This window comes from Eleginops maclovinus, chromosome 9 (genome assembly GCF_036324505.1).
Source record: "Eleginops maclovinus isolate JMC-PN-2008 ecotype Puerto Natales chromosome 9, JC_Emac_rtc_rv5, whole genome shotgun sequence".
NCBI classification, from domain to species: Eukaryota; Metazoa; Chordata; class Actinopteri; order Perciformes; family Eleginopidae; genus Eleginops; species Eleginops maclovinus.
In genome coordinates this window covers 9,702,936-9,726,552 of record NC_086357.1, presented here as the reverse complement: position 1 = coordinate 9,726,552, position 23,617 = coordinate 9,702,936, and the positions used below count along the sequence as shown (strand labels likewise).

Here is a 23,617-nt window from a genome sequence, read left to right as displayed (position 1 = left end):
CTGACGCTGTATGTAGAGGTGAGCCCCACCAGATCCAACTGGTAGCACCCCATCTCCCACACAAGCTCTACCTCCTTGCCCCCCAGACAGGTGACGTACCACTTCCCCAAAGATAGCTTTTGTCGACCCTCTACTTTCACTGGTTCTCGGAAAAATTGAATCATTATATAATACTATACTAATACTATTCATTCAGTCTTTGAAATCCGTTCTGATAGAGGGATGGTGTTAATTGCTCAAGCTGTCAAAAAAATGTGCACCACCACCAGCCCACCCTATAAAACTCTGTACGTGTGTGTGTGTGTGTGTGTGTGTGTGTGTGTGTGTGTGTGTGTGTGTGTGTGTGTGTGTGTGTGTTTTTATGTCACACTGTCTGTTCAGTGGCAAGAATTGTCCATCCTCTGCCAGGCCGCCTCCTCCACACTCTCAGCTTCTTGCAGATCGTATATCTTCTTTTTCAGATAGTGTAATAAGATTAATGTTCTGCATTTCCTGTTTATTCCTCGCTATTCTGTAGCTTGTGACATATCATCTTTCATCATGTTTTGGGTACATGCAAATAAAGGAGCAATTGTATTTCCTGTTTGCGTCGCTTTGTGTATATTCAAATTTTGATTTGATCTCATTAACACTAACAGATGAGAGTTACCGTTGGAAAAAAACTATTTGCTTGCTTGTGAAAAGGATATTAATGTTGTTATATGTTAATGTCACCTTCTGTGTGCTAGTTTGCATGATTCCACTGTGGATGTTGTGTTACGTAAGACTTCTCTTTGCACACATTTGCAGTGAATCAAATGTTGCCTGTGCTTTATAGAGCAAATACATAACTTAATACTGTATGATGAAATATAAACCACTTCGTTTTGCCCAATAATTTACTATTTTTCGAGTCCCTCCTCATTCCTCCCTTTGGTTTTTGGGTATAAAACTTACATAATCAAATATACCTCATCATCTTTAAATTAGTAGACGTTGAAAAAATACACTCAAATTCTGATTTTGAGCAACCATTGTAAAGGCTTTGTACTCTATGAGTCGACAACACCAACAAATGAACTTACATTGAGTATTTCTCAAAAAGAAATCTGTGTAAGCCATTCAGTTGTGTCCGCTAGGTCTTTCAGCGCAAACAACAAATGTGTTATACAATTCTTTTAAATTCCCTGTTGAGGTTTTACTTATATAATATACGTCCCCAGATCTCAACCTTTTTCCATCCTGCTGCATCCATCCCCTGATGTCCTTCTGCACTACACATTCATGTTTCCATCTCTTCAACCACAACATCACTGAGCGCCGCTTCTCCACTTCACAGATGTGCAAGGGTTGTCCTTGGAGATTTCCCTGTGCAAACAAAGCTCTCATCCCCCTCTGTCTCTCTCTGATTCCACCCCCTCTGCCTCTCGCTCTAACCAACTCCGCTGCTCTCTTCCCCCCGCGATTTCACACCAATGAGCATGCTGTGTGTAGCTCCCACTCGCTGGCATCAGAAACACTAAATATCTTCGGTTTCGAGCTGCACAGATACATACAAAAACGCACCAGCATTGGCTAGACGGAGGCTGCGTTCTGCCAAAACACACCTTGGGGATAGGCTGTGATAAATAAGAAGGGGAGCAAGAGTCCAGCATCTCTCGCACACACACGACTCAAGGTAAAGGATCCATATTCATTTGCTGGATGACAAAGAGTTATGTAATGCTGCTAGAGACACAGAGCTCATATGCATTATGTGGGTCTTTCCTAAAAGGTTCACGGGTTGATTATTATCTGCTGTTTTAAAAAGAGCTTATGGTTACATCAATGAAAACATTGTCAATGGAATGATGACGTCTATGTGGCTAATACGGAAAACTGTAAACAAACTATTGGAGTAGATAAATATACGCTACATTCAAGACTGTTCACCAATAATGAAGCTAATTCTATGGGTGTTTGTGTACACTGGCTGCATGTCCACATGTCCACCTGAGTGATCTGTTTTCCTCACATGCTTTAAGTCCCATTTATTCTTAGCACTGTTAGAAATCAGTTCAAACCCTCCCACATCCTCTGCCTTGATGCTGAAAGCTCCAAGGGCTTTTCAGTCCAGCAAATGTCAGTCATCATAGCAATCAAAGATGGAGCTGTGCTTTGAAGCCTACACAAGTGCCCCCTTGATTGAGGTACACCCAAACCCTTCCATAACATTCAGATGCTTTACTTTTGAACCCCCCAACTCCTACTTACCCTACCTTTTGTATGTTATCAACGATGAGTTGGTAATTTATATGATATTAAGAAGAATTATGTCATCCAAAGCAGTAAATTAAGTTACCCCTGTGTGTTGTGATCTGAGCTTCTCTGTGCTTTGTTTACGTAGCTAATACTCATGCATGCAGGGGTCCCTGTATGGCCTAGTCAATGTTTTGCGCACAATTACAGTTAGCAATGATCACGCTATCCCTACCCACAGCATTTCCGCGGAAACGGAGCGGGCAACCGTTAGTTCTCATAGGTTATCACTTTGCCATGTCAGCACTGTTGCCATAGTTTGCAATGTTAGGAGGATGGCTTACCTTTTGACAGAGCCAGGCTAAGTAATCCTACTGATTGCAAAGCTAGGTGACTACTTGCGATCGATTTTTAGCAAGTGGTATAGATCTTCTCACCAATTTTCAAATAAGCTTTATTCCCCAAAATGTATTGTTATTTTTCTTCAACCATTTGCTTTGATTTACCGAAACAGTACAACAGGTTGTTGATTAGCATCTGTAACCAAAAACAGTTAAACAAAAGTATGTACTGTACTTAGTCAACTTCTGTTGAACATGAACATGTTAGAAAGTAAGTTTTACCCATGTAAATAAATAAGTAGTGCTGTATAAACAAGGCTGAACATGTGTTTATTATATATGCATCTGTCAATTGGTTTCTAGTTTAATCATTTCCTCGAAATGTTAAAAGTAAATAGTAAAAGTAACATATTGATCCTATAGTCTCAAGATCCAAGGTGATAATTTAAAAAAGAGTGTTTGTCAGTCCACAACCCAAATATTTCAAATGCATGTGATCTAAACCAAAGAAAATCATTTGAAAGGCTAAGGCAGCAAATTCTGCTATCTCATGATGTAGATGATCAAATCATGTGCATTTGGTTTTTTTCTCGATTTACCTAAATTAAAATGTTTATTATTCTGGCACTATGGATCAATTCCAATCCGGTGACATTGCTGTGCGTGTAAGCAAGCACGACTGTAGTTCAACAGCAAAAACCTTACAGTATAACAACACAGTTTCAAATCTCACCAAGATACTGTATACGTTATGTATTTTCCTGATTACAATGGATGGTTATAGCTTGTAAGCATAGGTTAAACAAAATGACATGAATAATTTCTCTCTCTCATTTTCTTATTCTAACACTGCTCCAAACAAGATATGCAGCCGGACCGTACAAGAGGCCAGTCACATCAATTATGTTGTGATATGGCCCAAAGAGGATGGCAAGCTCTAATTTTAGCATAGTGTTCTAAGCTAAAGCAAGTCAGTGGTGCTCACCCCTGCACACATGTGCCTTTAATAATCACGTCCAGGCAGATTTACTTGAATATAATCTGACAACGCTCTAAACCAAATGCTTGGCCAAAGATTGGGAAGCATTGCTTGCCCTCCATTTACCACAAAACTTACTGAGTGCTGGATGAGCTTTAAGCGCAGTCGTTTGTGATTTGTTTGAGGTGAAGTCAAATATGCATAAACGTTTTTTTATACAGAATATTTGAATAGACACACAATGTTGTGACTGAAGCCATGAAGATATGATTGGGTTTGAAAAGATGCTTTTCTGGCTCATATCGACAAACCCAAACCCAGCGCAACATTTGAACCCTCTTTTGTATTTATGTAACAATAGAAAGGTTGTAGATAGAACATGCTACTTTTTTTTGGGTACCACATCCAAGAATGTTCTAAGCAAGGAGAGCTTACACGCAATGGTAGAGTTGAAAGACACAATCCTTGCTAACATGATTTGTGAATAGCCAAGCTTACGTCAATAGTGATCGCAATATTTGTATTCACTCGACTCAGATTATCTGTGTCTGCAGGACTACAGCGTACAATTGACAAAGTGCAGACAATACTTGACAGAAAGGATTCATCATGTCCCGTTTAAAAAGATGTTGTGTCAGTCAACTTTCATACCACTTACACTAAGGGCACTGGTAGAAGTGAGTCAAGTCAAGCATAACCGTACCTTTCAGTGAAAACACACCATTCTAAAATGATGCAGCTGAGGAGTTCTTTGAGACAATTGTGCTAGTCTATATTTTTTACGGATACCACTGACAGTTATACTTACTAGATACTTTTATGACTGGTGCAAGCAAGGTTCTAAAAAAAAAAAAAGGGAGCATAAGTCTGAAAAAAATCACGCAATTAGTGAATTCAATACCGAGTTCCAACTTTATAAGGCTTGTACATGTCTGTCAGTTGTGAACATGTGAATGAACATGAGAGCACCTTGGTAGGAGTGGAACAATTCTGAACATAGTGATGATTTTATAGCGGATTGGCAATCTTTTTAGAGTTACAAAACAAGCTGCAGTGATATATAATGCACCATGTGCCTGCCAGGCTTTCAGAGTACAATTTTATTCTTTTGGAGATTAAATTATAAGCTGGTGAAGCTCGTAAACAGGCAGCAGATTAGGTTGATACGAAATAAATAGATAAAGAAGGGCTTGCACGGCAGGGAAGTGACATTCATTTCAACATACATCAGGTTGCAGAGGAAAAAAAATGTTTTGATGAAAATAGTATCAGGGTTTTATGTGCTGAAAAGCCCCTGGGAAGCTTTATCCCAGATTGACCTATCAGACTGTTGAAGTGAGCAATGTGCTCAGGTGTTCTCACAGGAGGCCTCAGAGGAGAGAGGGACATCTGAGTTTAATAGGACATGATGCATAATAGGAAACATGATTCCCTTGTTCAAAGTATTAAGTCCAATATACTCCTTATATTTCTTCCCCATTACTTTTAATTGAGGTGGATATCATTGAACATACACCTTCAACAAACACATTCAAGCTTTTACAACAACTTATTATTTGTTTAATGTGTATTGTTATGTGGTTTTGTTTCATAATCTTAATTTGTATGCTAATGTATACAATTATTTGTTGGAAAAAACAATTTCAACCAGGATAAATAAAGCATTTCTGATTCCTATTACTTTTGGTTGAGGAAAATTCTACACATTAAAATCAGTTTCTAAGTATAAAACATATTGTGAACAGTCAGCATGTTCTTTTGTTTTTTTGTCAGGGACAAAAGTAGCCAGATGTCCGACACTCACCAGTAACAAAAGACAACAGAGACAGCAGTGAGCATAATTTGCATCAAAAGGACATTTTGCTTTTTATAAATGTCTTTATCCAGACAACCTCTTAATCACCTGGGTACATTTCAATGCTGTTGTGTGTTCCACCACTTGTTCTCAGTAAAATGAACAGCGGAGGAGTGAAATTCTACTGATTGTGCTACGTCTGTAGGGTTCTATAACAATGTCAGACCTGCTGTGTGTCTATTACTCACAGCTGTAGGCTACAATTGGCACCTGTTCATTTATTCATCACAAGTACCTGTGAGCCATTGGTGCGGTGGTGACAACTCGATCATTAGTACTGCGCATGCAAGAGATAATCAGTGATTCAGCTTGAAGTAGGCAAGTGGGCACCTTTTATTCATTTACTAATCAAATATTTTACCATAATCCTGCTGACAGAAAATAAACAAACTGACAAACAAGCTGAGCAGAAAACCTAGCCTTCCTTAGTGGTGATATAAAATGATGTATCAAATGTTAATAAAAGAATGAGAACATCTACCTCACAAAATCATGCATCAGGTTACTGTCATAGTCATTATTATTATCATTGTAAATGTGTATTTCACTGATATTTAAAACATTGTTCTGTAGACTGCTATTTTTCCATATCAGTGTTTTATTATATTTGCTTATGGAGAGGTATCTAGTAGAGACCAATGCCATAGAGGGCTAATTTGCTATTTCCGTTCAAAGTCTAACTGTTCTGAAAAAGTTTTTGTTTGGGAAATGCATTTTCTCTTCACTTTATTTCCAGGAGCATTTTTATCTTCTGGCCTTGACACAACTGAACTCTGTGTACTGTGAACAGCATTAACCATTGGCAAAGTGAAAGACACACAACATTATCCCTTTCTGTTAATCTGTCGGAAAAGGTCAACCATTTTCCTTTTTGCCATTGTTCACTATTATGTTTTGTCCATGAATGGTCAACAACACATAGGCACAAGGAGACGAGTCAAAGAAAAGCATCAGTGTTTGTAGCTGCAGGCCTTTCTGGATCAGTGTGGCAGTTAGCGGGTCTTTGGGGCAGAGTGTGATGTGATAGTCCTGTTCTGAAAAATAACTGAGCAGAGTCGGCCATAGCAGACTTCTCAGAGGACAGAAATAAACCCCAAATCAGCTACGATTCCTCCTTCTGTTGCTTCTAAAGGTGGCAACACGTCAGATGGTCTGACATTCTGCGGGCTATCGGGCTTCTGATCTCGGGGCAGTGTGCACAAAAATACACACATGCAAGAACACACAAGTGCAAGACCAAATTTGTGCTCTTATGACTCAGGTCCAATCTGACAGCTTGGCTGCAGAGAGGAAAGGGACATGCCTGGACTTGCCAAGACTGAACTGCTCTGCAGTCACCCTTGATAACTTGTCATCTGAGTCACAGCGCATCCTAACTAGCCTGACAACAAGCTAAAACTGTGCTGGAAAGAATGAAGTCAAAGTTAGATTTTGAATGTGATTACTTCTTCCAACATTTGAGAACCTATTCAAAAGAATTAAAAGAGAATCTCTTTCAGTGTTTTCATCACTTGAAAATATTTTGCTCCATATCTACCAAATACTTAAGGTTTCAAAACCGTAGTCTGAAAATGCATGACATCATGTTGGCTACATTGACTCCTTATATACTCTATACTCTCTTTAACTTGAAATCTTTCATTGACTTTAGCAGTGGATGCCATAAGATAAGTGTATCTGCACATTTTGTGATTTTTCTACCACTGCCAACATGTTTTTAAATGCCTCTTATTAGCCCCGAGGAAACTGAAGATCCTGTTAGGCCTATTTAATTCATTTGTTTTGACCCCCACATTAGTGTCATACAAGCAAATCACCCGACACAGCCGTATGGTTCTGCAGAGACGAGACAAGCAAATAATTCTGTTTTAATGTGTGTGAAGAAAATGGAAGGGGGAGGGGTTTACAGTGAGTGAGTGAGTGAGTTAATTAAGTGCATGAATTAGAAGTTTTACGAAGTTCTCAGAATATCAATTTTAACGAGTTGCTATTTGTACTTGCCCTTAGCGGGAATGGGTCAGGGATTTGATCTGAACTAAACACAATCGTACTTTGACATCATTGTCAAGATATACTGTATGTCCGACAAAGCATTGAATTATATATCTATGTTTCAATACTGTCAGTCTATTGGAATCAGGCACATGCTGTAGAACGGCTCGGTTTCTTCTGTCAGCATCCAGAAATGAGGACATTGAGGGTAATCTGAAAACCTGCATTGCACCAAGTTAGGTAACATCAAAGAAGATGTTCATACACGCACACACACACTCAACTTCCAGTATGTACATTTTTACTTCCTCTATTTAACAACCCCGACAGGCATCTGGGGTTCTAGCGGATGTTGTTTGTACTTTTACATTCGTAAGGCGTACTTTTAAGTCCAATGTGTGTGTGTGTGTATGTGTATATCTGAGCGCTGTTGCTGTTTTTAGCACTTTTCCTCCAGGAGCAGGCCTTGCTGCATGGCTGAACAGAACATGCACTGTTTCCTCCTGACTACATGGATTTGTCAGGGTTTTTTATAAATAGCTCAGTGGCAGCACGTGTCAGCACCCCACTGCAAGATACAGATTTGACAAGAGAGATGAGGAGAGAGGGCATAACAGGCGCAGGGAGAGGTCGGTTGTCATGTTATTGGCAGTCTGGCACACTTCAAAGCACATTCTGACCCACATACAATTTATGTAAGTCTGTAATATTTTGTAATACTGGTTTCCAGTTACACTATTAGAGTATGAAAGCTGCTGCCTATTTCCATGTCTTTGTGTAACATTTGGGATCCCACTTGTGTTGACATTGAATTTCAAGCACTATTTGCAGTATGAGTCTAATTATCTAATTACATTGCCCTCACAATGACACAGATTAAACCAAGAGGTGATTAAAAAGAATAGTGAATTAGTCTGACACAAATTAAGCCTGTCAACTTCACAGTTCAGTAACAAGGCAAATAATAGTGATGTATATAATATGAAAGTATGGAAAATAAAGAAAACACCAAACTGCAAAATTGAATGCAACATTTGAATGAAAAGTCGGATTTATGTATTAATTAAAAGGCAGTGGCAAACAGACTTTAATGTGGTATATCTACTATATAGCCATGTAGTTAGCCACGTTTTTAGCATCCGATGAGGAAATATATGCAATTTTTCTTCCGCAAAAGTTTGATTAACAGTACAAACCAGTTGCAATAAGTGTTTCAACATCTACAGAAGAATGTGTGACATGATTAAAAGCACCATGACACTTACTACATCGATGCTGTGCTGAGTTGATTTTGTTTACTAATGTTTTCCAACAAATAACAATAGCTGACGAAACACCATCAAACCATAACATCTGCTGAAAGAAATCTTGTTTCCCTGGAGATGTCTTTAATTCATTTAAGGGATCTTTTTTTGAACACCAACCAATTTTTCAATTGCACACATTGGTTATTAAGGCCCTTGTCAATTTCATTAGCAATCTTGTGCTCGTCAGAGGAACCCATTACAATTTTAATTGTGTTTGGTTATGTCTTTTGTGCTGTATAATCATCAGCAATGTTTCTAGTAAGAGTTAGGTGTTGGCATTACTGTCATCATTGTGGGAGGAAGTCATCCTAAAAATACTCATTGCAAGTTTCCACAAGTATATCAAATAATCTGACGTCAAACTTGTCCCTTGCTGGTGAACTTCACAATTATAGTCTATACATAGACTGCTGGACTCGAAATATCTCTGCTCATAATTTTTTCAATCCACTTTGAAAATAACCCTTTATTAACAATTGAAGTGCACCTTGAGAATATGACTCACAGAGATGGCACGCAAACTACCCTAACAGTCCAGTTTATACATAGCATCTGATACATAACACAGGTTTATATGGGGCAGACAGCTTCACATACACAGTGCATTCAAAACAAGCTGCAAACCTTTTTTTTATTTCTGTTTATCTAGAATAAATACTACTGAATTAGCATTTAAAACATTATCTCCACTAAAAAAACAAATTAACCCCATTGGAGAGTGTGGCAGATTTAATTGATGTGTTTTTTTAACTCGTGTTAATTATGCAAAAACTAATTCAACCCTCTGCTACTTTGCTACAGTCCAAACTCCAATTTTACGGAGGCAATATCAGAAACCAGACTAATTTGTCCAAACACAACACAAATGCATGTGCTATCTTTCATTTGTCTACACACATCCCTGTTCCTAGCCTTATCCATAACAACTTAAATGCCTAACACCAACCGTAAAACAATACCCCTTAAATAGTCCTTGGAAGAAGTCGGGATGTGTAAAATGTCCTTCTTTTCCTAAAATGTCCTCACTGTGGTTAAAAATGTTATGGTCCTCACAATGTAGCAAAACAAGACTACACACCCATTAATTCATATTAATATATGATAACTTAAAACAACCTGTTAGAGGTAGTTGGAGAACATAAATAGATGTGTTCAAAAGCCTTGGCATTCATGTGGTGGAGTCATCAACACAAACTAATAGCTAAGGTATCTAATGAGCAGTATATTTAATGCAATGTTCCCAAATGATGCTATAAACATCAACACAATCCACAAATCAGCACTGCTACTGCACTGAGAGGAATATTTAAGGTGAATGGACAAATTATAAGAAAGGATGGATGGATGAAAACAGATACAAGTTGTTTTATGTTAGCTTGTCATTGTCTATTAGATTACTCACAAGACTACTGGATTACAGAGTTGTCCAAAACTAAAGATCTAGGTAGGTTTCTTGTATCAAAAAGAAGCATATTGGTGATTGTACAGTACACCATTATTCTTGCACTTTTTGAAATACCCTTTATTCTCATAATCGAACTGAATAGAATTAGCTTGAAGGTTTTTCTTCAAACTGATCTGATATTGTATTTTATGTCTGCCTGTGTTTTTAAGTTTTATGTAGAATGTCTAATGTTGTTTGTCTAACTATGCGATTTTCATTGAGATGCTTGAATAAAGGTTGTGTTAAAGCCAACCATCACCTAAATCTAGCATTGCTACAAATAAGACAAACTTTCAGGTTTGTGGTTCAAATAAAGCCTGAAACAGCAACAGCAACTTTTTCAATTGTTAACCTAACCCTTCCCCTTGAGTCACACTTGTCTCCACATCCAGTCCTGCCATATCCAGCAAATTGGTATTAACTTATTTGATTCAAACGGTTTATTCATCAGGTCCCGGACAAACATTTTAAAAGTGTTTCCTACATTGCATAATTACACAGTAGTCTTGTATATGTCATGACAATAAAACCTTTGAAGGTTGAATTTGTGAAGTCGATGTAATTGTGCTCTTTGGTGCAATTTGTACAAGATGTTTTCAGATCTTAACATTCTATACATTTCAGTTATCCAGACAAATGTACTTATCTGTTGATTTCAGGTTGAGCTTTGGGTTCACATTAATACTCCACATAAGCAACCCAACATGTTTTTCATGATTGTAACAGCTACTGTATGTTTTGGTTGCAGCTTCCACATCTTTTTATATAGTACAGTAGCGCTTGGTTTTTAAACCTAAAATGTACAGAGACTACACAAACAATTGCAAATAATTGTGTATTTTCTTCTCAGGATCAGCACCATGAAGACTAGACTAGGCTGCCTGTCACACAAGTCTGACTCCTACAGTGATTTCTCCGAGTTCCTGCCGCCTGTCCATGAGACTACCGCCAGATGCCTGAAGTGAGTCTGCCAAAAATGTTCAAATTAAAACTCAAGCTTCTGTTGTGTTGGAAAAACTTTTGTAGACACCATACTTGGCCTTCAAAGTTTGATTGGTTATGAAACGTTCAGTGTGTTAACTCTTCAGCCGTGTTCTTAAGTCTTATTTCAAGTTTTAGTATTTCTTTTGTTTGTTCAATGTTATCTTTTGTACTCTTACAGTTAACAGAGATAAGATACTCAAAATCAGGAGTTGTTTTAATCTCACACTGGACTGTTAAAATGGCCATCAAAATCAAATGCCAAAAGAAAAGCATTTATCTCTGTGTGATTAAATTGGTTTAAGTGTAATGTGCCGTGCTATAATCAAATCAAGCACCTAATGAGGCTAGTCATGAGTAATGAATACCTCCTTGTTTAAAAATGTGAATGGATAAAATAATTTAAACTTCACGGTGTTCAAAACTTTTTTTTCTTTTTTTTTCTGCCTTAATATCCAAAGTAGCCCCGGGATGCTTAAAAATAAAAGCACATCATAAACATTGTGTGTTCTGTATGTTGGCATTTAGAGTCAAATTTAGTTTCAGGAATAGCCTCATATACAAAGATGGGGGGGGGTCAAGTAATTATATTATTTGTTTTATCCTATCATGTTTGCATCGTTTCATAAAATAGTGTTTACATGTGCACTAAAGTCAGCTATTGTTTTTCCTCTATCTCCTCTACACCCTCCTGCCATCATTCGATAAATAGAACCAGATTTTACAATTACCTGACTGCCTTGAGCGGAAGAACTGCTGTGAGCAGGAAAGAAATCATACATCAAACTCGGCAGCCTAATAATACATAGAGTACCATCGTGTGTTAAAAATGCATGAAAGAACAGCGTGTGGTCGGCATCTTTCTCAGGCAGTTCCCTTTGTCTTTCCTTCCACCAGAGTTTCAACAGATGAGGTTGTTCGATGGTCAGAATCGTTTGATCACCTCCTCTCGCACAAATGTAAGTGGACATGTTCTATTTTTCACCACTGCACAAGTCACAAAACCCGGCAATAAGAAAATTGTAGTCACTTAAAAGTAGCGGTAACATACCCTTCTGCTCTTTCTTCAATAGTTTCTAATTGTTCACTCCATTTTCCCTTGCCAAGTCCATGTTATGTCAAGGTCTCATTGTGCGGTGAGGACCCCTACCGAGTAATGAATCACACACTTGTCTTTGACTTTCTCCATGGACCAAACACACACTGGCAAAAACTCAATCACACACATCCATCTGCACAAACAAATCCAATCTTTTTTCTACAAATATGCTCCTTCAGAGGCAAGAGCCACTACATACAAGAATACAGATACACTCTTTCACAGATAGGTGTACTGAGAAAGTGCTGACTACTTAGAGTTAGAGTTACTAATAGAGACTGAACAAGTCTTGGTCTCTTGAGTGTAAGCATAATTATTATGCACCCTATGAGGCGCAGGTTCGTGACATGCTTCTTTTGCAAACAGACTACTATAGGCAGCGATGCAAACTGTAAGAATTGTTTGAGCGTAATAGGATGTCCTAGAGCCCAATCTTGTGCCAGAAAAGTAAATATTTCATAGTCACATTAATATTAATAAGAGAGAAGCAGCAAATGTTACTCTTTAAGGAGCTGGAACCAGAAGATGTTGGTTGACTTTGCTTGACGAATGGCCTTTAACGATAAATCAATTATCTAAATCCATTTTCTTTTGATTGTTTGATCAAAAAGTTGTGTAATTTTTCTACTCATCAAGTTGGAATTTTCCATGTATTAGCCATCGATGCAGAAGATGCAACTGTGAAGTCCTTTCTTCCCAGTGTAGTTGTCTCCATACATCTTTTGTCTTTGCATTTAAATGCAAATTCCTATAGTGATTGATGCTCTTAAGTAGGCAGTTTCATGATGTCACTTGAAATAATCCATACCAACTGTATTCAATATTTAACTGACAAAACTACAACTATGCTTATTTCCTGCACACCGTCTTTGTTTTTCTGACGCCCTGGGGTGTTGTATTCATATTTTTTATTTGAATAATTCTTAGTCCCATTACGCAGAAAAGGCAAAACAAAACATACTAGTTGCCAGCACAGTTCAGTTCTAATGCTTTGGCCCGAGCTTGCAAAACATCGATGGCTCCACTATTGCCTGTCATGGAATTGATAATAGTGATTATATCTAACACTGTGTGAGGGATTAGAGACAGCCTACACTGAGAAACCGTGTGCAGTTGCGCAAACATTATTCATTTTGTTGAGATCGAGGTTGTGACATAACATACTTTTGGAACCCTTATATTGCGAAAAAATAAATGGTTTGTTACCTAGCCAAGAACACAGCCCTCCCCAGGCGAAGACACTGTGATTCACCTTTGTATCCTGTCTCAATTGACCAAGCATTTTACAGCTGACTAAAACATGTACATGCACAAACACGCCTACATTATAAATAATGGTAAAGGAAACAAAACACAGTACTGAATGTTCCCTTGCTTCGATATTGCATTTAGCTTGGTTCTTATTCAATTTATAAGGATGGGTTGTGTATTACAATTCGATAGTGTCATTCCTCAGTGTGTAAAGCTGATTATGTTGTTATTGGGGGCCAGACCTGTGCACACTGTCATCTGTAATGTGTCTAGTTAGAACAAGAACACTCTGTGAGGGCTGTGCTTTTTAAGCTTGTGTCATTTTAGTTACATTTTGTACGAAAGCCTGTTGTGCAGAGTGAAAAATAATAAAAAATGTCAGCATTTCAAAATTGTTGCATAGCAGGAGTGTTTAAAGTTAGGAAACAATGTACGTTTAAAAAAAAACAAAAAAAAACATGGTGGGTCCCAGTAAGATTACATCCGAGGCCCAATTCCAAACCACACCCTACCCACTCCCACTACTCAATACTGCTGAAAGAGGCTCCCTTAAAACCAGCTGCAAACTTTGGGACGAACTCCCCTCTCTCGGGCGGAAACAGGAAATACTGTAACCTTTCGTTTACAACGGTTTCAAATCAGCATCTTTTGGAATAAAAACATGTAATAACAACTTCAATAAAACTCCAAAATGTTTTAATTGCATTTCTTTATTTGCAAACTTCTTTTATTTTTCAAATATGATGTTTATAAGCTGCTTGGTTTTCGCACTACTCTGTAAATATACAAAACTTTACAATTAAATTCACACCGTTTTCTAGACACGGGTATATTCCCCAGTAAAACAAAAAAACGAGGTAATATCAGTATGACGATATAATGTGTATCTTGTTTTACGCAGTTTACCAGTCTAAATGTTTGCAGGAACTGTTTGTACAGAGCATGTTTCATGACGGACACACACAGTGTTGAGTCTGGTCAGGTAGTGCAGCAGGGGAAGTCAGGTGCGACGCAGACTCGCTGTTGGAGGTCTTGATAACCCACTCCCCTTCCACACTAGTTGGTTTGGAACAGCACTTACAGTAATATGGCGGACCCTTCGCGCTAACGGAGGGGGATTGTGTAGGGGTAGGGTGTAAGGGTCGGTTTGGAATTGCGCCTGGCGTTTCTCAATACCAAGAATGCAAAGAACAGACTGGTGTACTTGGGGAGAACGTTCTTGCGAGTTGTTCTTGGAAGAATGAACTTGCAAGTTGACGAGCACACAGAGCGCTGTTGGCGGTTTGAGACGATGCGTAATTGCTGGTATTGCGCAATACGCAATTGTGGAGCTTCTCAACTCCGAAAACGTTTAAGCGATTTTGAATTTGCCATCGATTTTCATAAAACTGCTATATTTTAGTTCTTGATTTCTCGCCTCAAAGTAGGGGGGGGGATAAATGGCCTAAAAATAAAAAAATTGGAAAATGATTACGCCCACTTCAGTGATGGTGCATTGGGTCATTTGGGAGATATTTTGTATTGGAAGTTGGTACCTATCATGAAATAAACCCCCCACCCCACCCAAAAAACTAAATCGGACATGTTTTTTGCCCCCTTTTCCCCCCTTTTATCATTAAAAATAAAATAAAATCTTAAGAGAACACTTTGGTTCACCTGTCAGATGTTGCAATGTTCTAATGTGATAAAGTACATTTACATAATACATTGTGGCTGCTGGTTGACTGCAAGCAAACCGTTGAAATCCCCAAACCAGTGTCCTGTTCAGTGTCCAGAACCCAAAGGAAGGAAAAAACTCTTCACAGATGTTGCTGAACTAGACATGGATGAAGATCTACTACCACAAGAGTTTCAACACATACGATTGTCCGAGAGAAAAGTCCGGGATGACTTCTATACAACTATAGCCAATCTCTCAGGAAAGGGACTTTCTATCAGTGAGGCGAGCTCAGCTGTGATTGAAGTAGGCAACACTATGTTTGGACGAAGTTGGAAAAGTGCTGGGGAATCTGATGAGGTCTTTGACAAGGATACAGTGCCAAGTACTAGAAGCATAAGGACAGCTCTACAGCAAATTGAGGCCCAAAGTCTGTGTCTAGTTGTGGAAAAGCTTGAGGAGGAGAAGGAGAAAGGTAAAATGATCACACATGCATCGGACAGTACCACAAAGAAAGGTGTAGGCCAGTTCATGGTACAAGGGCTGCACGTGGGTCAAGATAGCACATTTCCTCTGCCTATCTTACCAATTCATCGAGAGACCACTGAGGACATAGCAATGCAAGTGGATATGGGGTTCGAAATACTGGCGTCGGTCAGAGGAGTCAGTGTGGAGGATGTTTATAAACTTGTAGATGCACATATGACTGACAGCACAGAGCACAACAAAGGGTTTTCAAAGCTGTTGGCAGAGATGTACAACTTGGAAACACCAGCAGGTCAGATCTTTTGTGGCACCCACACTACACTGGGCTTCAGCAGTGCCATGAATAACGTGATGCGGTTGGTAGAGGCCGATATGAAGATGGAGCAAGCGCTACAGAGTTTCATGGTGGATCTGGATGTAGACAGCAAGAATGCCAGTGTGGCTGGACAGGCACTGGACATGTGCCTCAAGTTGGTGGCTCCTGAGTATTCCCACAAACCCTGGAACCGCTACAGGGAATTCCTCCTCTTCCTTGAGCAAAGGCAGGTATCCAGTGTGCTGTTTTCCTACAAAGACAGCAGGTTTGGATGTCTCTCCAGGGCAGCAGCAGTCCTAATATACCACTTTGGCCATCTGACAGAGTTCCTGAGCCAGAACCCTCACATAAACAACCGCCTGGCCTGCCTCGTCAGAGAAGTGATGGAGCTTCCCTACCTCAAAGTGGCCCTTTTGGTGTTTGCCTGCCTGGGTGTGCACTTGGTGGAGCCCTTCTATGCCAGAACCATAGAGAAAGATGCTACCCATACTCAGCTCAGGGAGTTCTACAAGGGACTGCATACAGGCTTGGGCCAGCCAATCAGCCACAACTACACTACGTTCACAACACCTGAGTATCCTGTAGTGTCTGACAAGCTTTTCAGTAGCGTAAAGAAGACCTACACGGAAGAGGTCCTGAACTCAGTGTCAGACGTGGCTGACGAACACTTGGATGAAGTGAAGAAGCTGACAGATCTCATGCAGCCCCATCTGAAGACTGTCCTGGCCAGGCAGAGGAGGGACTATGGGATTGATGAGGAGACCTTCCCAATGGACTACTCTGTCAGTGAACAGGCTAGTAACATTGATGGCACCCCTGTGCACAACATTGGGATGGAAAGACAATGTGGGAAGGTGGACTACAGACTGAAGAAGCTAGGCACACTGAACGCAGTCAGTAGGTCAATAATTTTTCAGAAGAGCCAGGAGCTTAGGGATGGACAGATTCCGTCCTTCAGAGGTTTCAAGGCAGCAGCCCAAGCAAAAAGAGAGGTTGAACTCAACTGGAGTAAACTCATGAAGGCGAAATTCGAGAGTGGGGCAGACGAGAAACAGGAGATGGCTCAAAGAAAGGAGAGGAAGAGACTAGACATGCTGGACACACTGAAATCTAGAGGTGGCCCCTTCACTGACAGTGGGGAAGTTGAAAAGTTCCTTGTGGATGAAAGTCAGAACAACGCAAGCTGCAGAGAGCTTGAGGTTCAGTTTGCCAGAGAAGCACCACGCTTCTGCCTAAAGTCGATCCTATCTTCAGAATCCAGGTGACACTGCCCAGTGGGAAGAGGAGGATGAAAACAGCACAGGAGTTTGGAGATGCTCTCATGGCGTACCTAGGCAAGAGGAGTGACCGAACCACACTGGAATATGCAAAATTCCAAGAAAGTCTTGAAAGGCTAAGAAAAATGTGAGGTGCTACTTAAGACTGACAAGTTCAAGTTCTTTCCATGTCAATGTGACTGAATAAAAATGAATTAACTGTTTTGTATTTGAAATAAAAAAATGTAGTTTAGTCTTTTAGTATTGGCAGACTAAGAATAGTGAATGCATACAAAGGGCAGAACAGCTAAAAAAAAACGCTTTTTGTGTTCTTTTTTTAATTTCAAAGAGGGATGGGGGATTATTTTCAAGATACAGGGTCACTTTGAGGTGTAACAGTTCTTCTATTAATAGTGTTCATTAAATATCAAATGGGTTTGAAAGCATTTATTCAACAGTATATAGGCAAACAGTAAGAACAGCTTATGCATACCAGGCGGAATGTGCAGAAAATGCCACTTTTGGGGTTCTTTTTTTCATTTTCAAGGGGTGGGGGGTTATTTTCAAGATACAGAGTTACTTTTGGTGTCAAAGTTCTTGTATTGATAGTGTTAATCAAGTCCCAAATGGGTGTGTTGAAATTTTGAACTTGATGATTATCCCCCCCCCCCTACTCAAAGTGAATTTGTAGTGATGAAATAGCATACGAAAATAGTAAAAACGTACCGTTGTTCAATGGCGTCGAGTAATTTTCCGCTCCTCCCTTGAATGCCGAAATGAATGCTGGGGTATATTCGCTGCCGAGTTAACACAAGTTAGCATCCGATGCATCCTTTATAAAATGGGCGTGTCGAGAACATTTCCGGGAATTACATCCGGGAACTTTATCCGTTCTTGGTGAAAGAGAACTTGGGTTTGGGACAGTACTTGGGCAGCAAGAGTTGACGTTTCACAAGAACACGAGCACACGAGTACAGACAAGAACGCATATGCCTCCCAGCTGCTGTGCATTGTGGGTAATACTCCCAGTTGCCTCCTTACAGTTCATTTAGTTCCCTTGCTGCACTGATTTAGATGTTCTAAAATTATTTGCTTAACCCTGTAAAGTCCAAATATAGAAAACATTAGCACATTTTGTTGTGTTTGTTGTAGGAAGCCTCTGGTGCGGAAATGAAAGAGTTTTCACATTTTTGTTACAGTTTTGTTATGGAAATGTTGTATTATTGCAATATAAAATAAAATAAAACAAATAAAAGTTGATGAATGTATTCGTCAATAACTAAATATTTACAAGTTCTTAACATTGTATTAATCGCAAAAGCAAATATTTGAGGTGTTGTACTTACTTGAATCTGACAAATCCCAACCAATAAAACAAAGAGATGTTGCTTGGTTGAAGATTTGGAAGTTGTGTGCGAGTTTATGGCCAGATGGACCTATAAACACATTTACTACCCAGTTGCATGATGAGGCTGAACAAAACGACTTATTGACTTTGTAAATTAAGTCTTTAAAAAACAAAAAAAAACTTTTTTAGGATTATGTTACATGTAATCTGTGAATGTCTGCTAAATTATAACAATGTTGCATTCTCAGCAGAGGTTTGAGCTCACTGGGATCTTTACACAAAGTGTGTCACTAAGGTGGGAATCCTTTCTACACTTTGGGACACTATAAAAGCTTTTGCCTGTTGACTGATGTCTGTGTTCCTTTTGTGATAACAATGTTATTTGAAGGTTTCTAAAGGCAACATAGTGTGTGTGTGTGTGTGTGTGTGTGTGTGTGTGTGTGTGTGTGTGTGTGTGTGTGTGTGTGTGTGTGTGTGTGTGTGTGTGTGTGTGTATGTGTGTGTCTGTGTGTGTGTGTGTGTGTGTGTGTGTGTGCGTGTGTGTGTGTGTGTGTGTGTGTGTGTGTGTGTGTGTGTGTGTGTGTGTGTGTGTGTGTGTGTGTGTGTGTGTGTGTGTGCGTGTAATCCTGTGCCCATGTTGTTGTGTTTACGTGCATGATAATGTGTGTTCGTCTCTGTAATTTCAGTAATTTTATTGAATATGCAATTGGACCATCCCCTCTCTTTCCAGCTTTATTAAGTAAACAGCAGAAATGAAAAGGATGGAAATGACATGTCAACATGACACAGGCACATAGACAAACATGCCCTTGTTATCATCAATGGGGAGCCTAATTGATCACTTATCTTGACAGCACAAAAAAGATCTCTGTGGGAGTATTTTTCTCTCATTTGTTTGTGTTCCAACCAGGAGAGCTGTTTCCCGCTCCTGGGAACAAGAGTGTGTGCGCACTAGAAAAACATTAACATTAAGTGAAGGTTATTATCACATAATCAGACGTTAAAAAGAAACAAAACATCTAGCTTCCTGCTGTACAGAAATATGTGTTACGCTTTAGTATTAATCATGTTTTTGTTGTCTTTACTTCCTCTCCTTATCATCTGATTCACTTGTTTTTTCCAGATGGCCTGGCTGCCTTCCGGACATTTCTCAAGTCAGAGTTTAGTGACGAGAATATTGAGTTTTGGATGGCCTGCGAGGAATATAAGAAAGTCAAAAGCTCAACCAAGCTTGCGTCCAAAGCAAACAAGATCCTCCACGAGTTCATTGACAACCAGGCACCCAGAGAGGTGTGTGACTGTGACTGAGCGTATGTGTTTCTCCATTTATTGAAAGATGCTTGAGAAAGGACAATAATAATCAATATAATTGTAGAAATTGAACTATAATTGTGATATCTTGCTATAACAATATACATGATCGAAGATACGGAATATATTATTGCATAAACACCATTTAATGAGAAAGTCCGACTATCTTACTAGCTGCTAAAAAGCAATGCTGGTATTTTCTATATCCATAAAGTGAAGCTATTGTCTTTGATTGTTTGTCTGTAAAGGATTATGTCATTTTGCAAGATTAATCACTTAACTTTTAGTTTTCCCGTTCTTAAATAAAAGTTATGGAAAGATCTCAATAGCTGTAGATCAAATCCTTTTTTTGCTTTCCCTATCCCTGCAGATAAACATCGACTACCGCACCAGGGAAAAGACCAAGCAGACTCTTAAGGATCCATCCCCAACCAGTCTCAATGAAGTCCAAGCTAAGGTCTACAGTCTCATGGAGAAAGACTCCTACCCAAGGTTCCTCAGGTCCAAGATGTACCAGGATATAGTGAACAGGGCACACGCACATGGCCAGCGAAGATCTGTTTGACCAAATGTGATGAAGACCACAGACGACATAAAATCGGACCAACACTGTATATCAATTGTAAACCCTTTGACGTCATCTCTGAATACTGTGAATCTGCAAGGATGGTGGTGACATGCTTGACTGTTTCCTTTGTCTACACCAGCTCCAAGCATGCAATCCCTCTAGTAAAGATGTGTCTTGGTTGGCTGCACTGCACACAGGACATTTGATCAAGATAGGTGAATCGTTTTACCTCTAATAAGTGCTGGGCGATATGTTATAAATACTATGTAATTCAAATATATACTTGTACAACTGACATTTACAATGAAACTGACTGTGGCTACTAAAGAGAGAGCAAGCAGCCACTGAAACATGCCAACCAATTCTTGATCTTGTAAAATGTTTATTTTGAGTTAAAGCTTCTAAAAGAATTGCTTGAGAATGGAGAATGTAAAATACGGTTGAAAGCTCAAACCATTTCCAAGCTCAAGAAGAAAACACAATATCACTTACCGGTAAACAAATAACCAGTTAATTTGATAAACCCAAATTTTATAAAAGTGTCCCTTTGTTTAAGAACATGTGATTCTTGACTTCTTGTAGGTAGTTCTTAATGTTGGTGTTACTTATATAAAACTGTTTCTTGAAGCAGATTTGTAATTTTTGATATTACACTGAATAAATCAAATTTGATTTGATACTATACTTATCATAAAAGTACCATTAGCTTGATTAAATGGTTTGACTCGATTGGGTTCCACACACTTAATGCTTTTAATACACAGTTGACCAAGAGAAGATTTAATTCTATCTTTAGCACAACAGAAAGTTGAGATGAATACCCTCGTATAGTTTTTTCGCCCAGCTCTACCTCCATTTACCTTCAGTTCTTTGTGAAATAGATACCGTTGTATGCAGGACTTGACCTGCAGTAGTAGTTTGTGTGTTTACAACAGACACCTAATATCTGAAACTGTGCCAAACTAGATTGCATTAGATATTGATATGGCTGCATAATCCTGTGTGTTGTAAACTCTTGCAGGTGTTCTATGTGAAATTTAATAAAAGTATTTGGGATAGTTTTTGCTTTCAATTCATGCAATAGAGGAGGTTCAAATGTACATTCATTCAAGTTGAATTACTTAATTGACCTATTTTGTTTGCCTGCTAGGATATTTGGTAATATATCTTAATAAAAAAGTGGTGTATCAACCAGCAAATAACCAATTAGCAAAATGTACATCGTAATTAGCACACAGCGCCTCATCGAATTGAACAATTGACATTGACCTCCTGCTAGCATTGAACTAAAAGCAACAGCCAGACCCCCAGAAAATGTGTTCTGGTTGAAAAACTTGTTGTGCAAAGTTTTAATTTTTTAGCATGATGCAATACTGAGAAATACTATTTAGATATTCTTTGACATGTACAGTGTGTTATGAAAACGACTGCCAAATAAATGCAGTCCAGAGTATGTCAGTAACATGTATTTGAAATGTGCTCCCTCAGTGTTTGCACTCCTTTTTAAATACTTAGTTTGAAAAGATTTCAGCTGAGATATTTGTCTTTATTGCATGTGTACTTTAAAGGCAAAACAGTCGGAAATACAACAAAACTGGCTGAACAACATATCGCCCTGTATGGTATGTTACTGTGTTCCACATGAATGTAGCCCTCCCTATATTTTGCAATTAAAAACAAATTTGCATCTATGTTAGTGTGCAATGTGTGACTTCATTATCAATACCTAATGTCTATGAGATTTATGAAAAATTCATTTATCTCCTGATCAGACGACGGATTGACCTTGATTACAGTGCCATTTTTATAACCATTCCATTCTATTTTTGGGGAAGAGATTAAGGATTGTAATATCTGGTTTTTAGGTACTATTACATTTGAGTGATTAACACTGAATAATAAAATGAGAATTTTAAAAACTAGCTGATTTGCAACAAAAAGATAAATGCTATGCAAACCGACTTTGCTAACCATTTGAAACTTTACCTTCCCACACATCTTATGACAGACGTGTCAGCTGCTTTTAACAATGATGAATCTCACAAAGAAAAGAAAGAATTTTAACATTTCTGTACTACAGCACCACTCATGACAAAAACTAATGCTCTTTTCTCGTATGTGGGGCAGTGATGAGATTAAATATCCAATAACTTTGCTGTTGTTGGTGATGTGTCTGTAACTCAGGGAATACAGGGATTGGTTGAATGTGGGAACCAACCTACTCGGTAGACACAACAAAAGCTTACCTGGGCCAGTCTACTGTAAATTCAGCCAACACAGTGGAAGTGTTGCAACCTATCTGTGGTTATGAGAGTGAAAATGCACTGATGTTATCGGACACCAGAGAGCCATTTTTTGAAAAAACACATGCACAGCAATGATGTCTTGGAGTAACTACAGCAGTTTGAACATTTTTGGAACACAATCTTCAATCAACTGGCTTTAAACCATGAATTCAACGTATTGCCTTTTTTTTTTAATTGCATACAATTAATATGAAAACTGTATAAATTACATCGGTATCGCCCAATCCCTTCATTATTCTAACTTTTGTTTCTTTTTCTCTCCTACTGCTCTCCAGTTTTTCCTCTGCTCTCTCTTCATCTCTGTTTTTTTAATCAATAGTAAACATAATACCCATGGTGCAGCGCTGCTATGACTATAGATCAGGGGGAGGATGTGCAGGGCAGTTGATTACTTGCTGTGTACAGCTCTGAGACAAACAACAGAAGCTGGATGGGAAAAACAACAAAACATAATGTATTTGATTAGAGGCTAAACCAGTCTCACAAGACTTTGGTGTTGTGAAATAACACTCCATTAGTCAATATGTTTACAAAAATGGATTCAATTAATATGTGAAATATATGAGATTACATGCAAAAATACACCCACAGGGAAGTCCGTTACATCTCTGTGAAGTCTGGCATTGATCCTAGTTTTGGTTTTACAGCACATTTACAGTCTCAGCCCTCCGTATCAAAACTGCCTCCAGCTGCAGCAAACCCACTATTCACTTCAAAAAGTGCAGATAGAATTTGAATTTGCAGGAATCATACCTGAATATGTTTTATTCCCCATGTAGAAAAGATTATTCACCCACTATTCCTGATTCTTTCGTAAATGATATCTTCTCTTTTTGATATCTTCATGGTTAATTAACCCTATTGTACATTTATTTCAATAAAAGCATCAGCTAAATGTAATTA

General features: G+C 38.7%; 1 protein-coding gene across 1 annotated transcript; it reads left to right on the top strand.

Moving 5' to 3' along the window:
* Positions 1-1,406: 1,406 nt before the first annotated feature.
* LOC134869198 (regulator of G-protein signaling 8-like) lies at positions 1,407-22,195 on the top strand. The gene is made up of 5 exons (XM_063890664.1): positions 1,407-1,657; positions 10,986-11,096; positions 12,014-12,075; positions 19,653-19,819; positions 20,211-22,195. Exons 2-5 carry the CDS (start codon positions 10,996-10,998, stop codon positions 20,403-20,405), a joined length of 525 nt encoding a protein of 174 aa, XP_063746734.1. The 5' UTR covers positions 1,407-1,657; positions 10,986-10,995; the 3' UTR covers positions 20,406-22,195.
* The last annotated feature ends 1,422 nt before the right edge of the window (positions 22,196-23,617 follow it).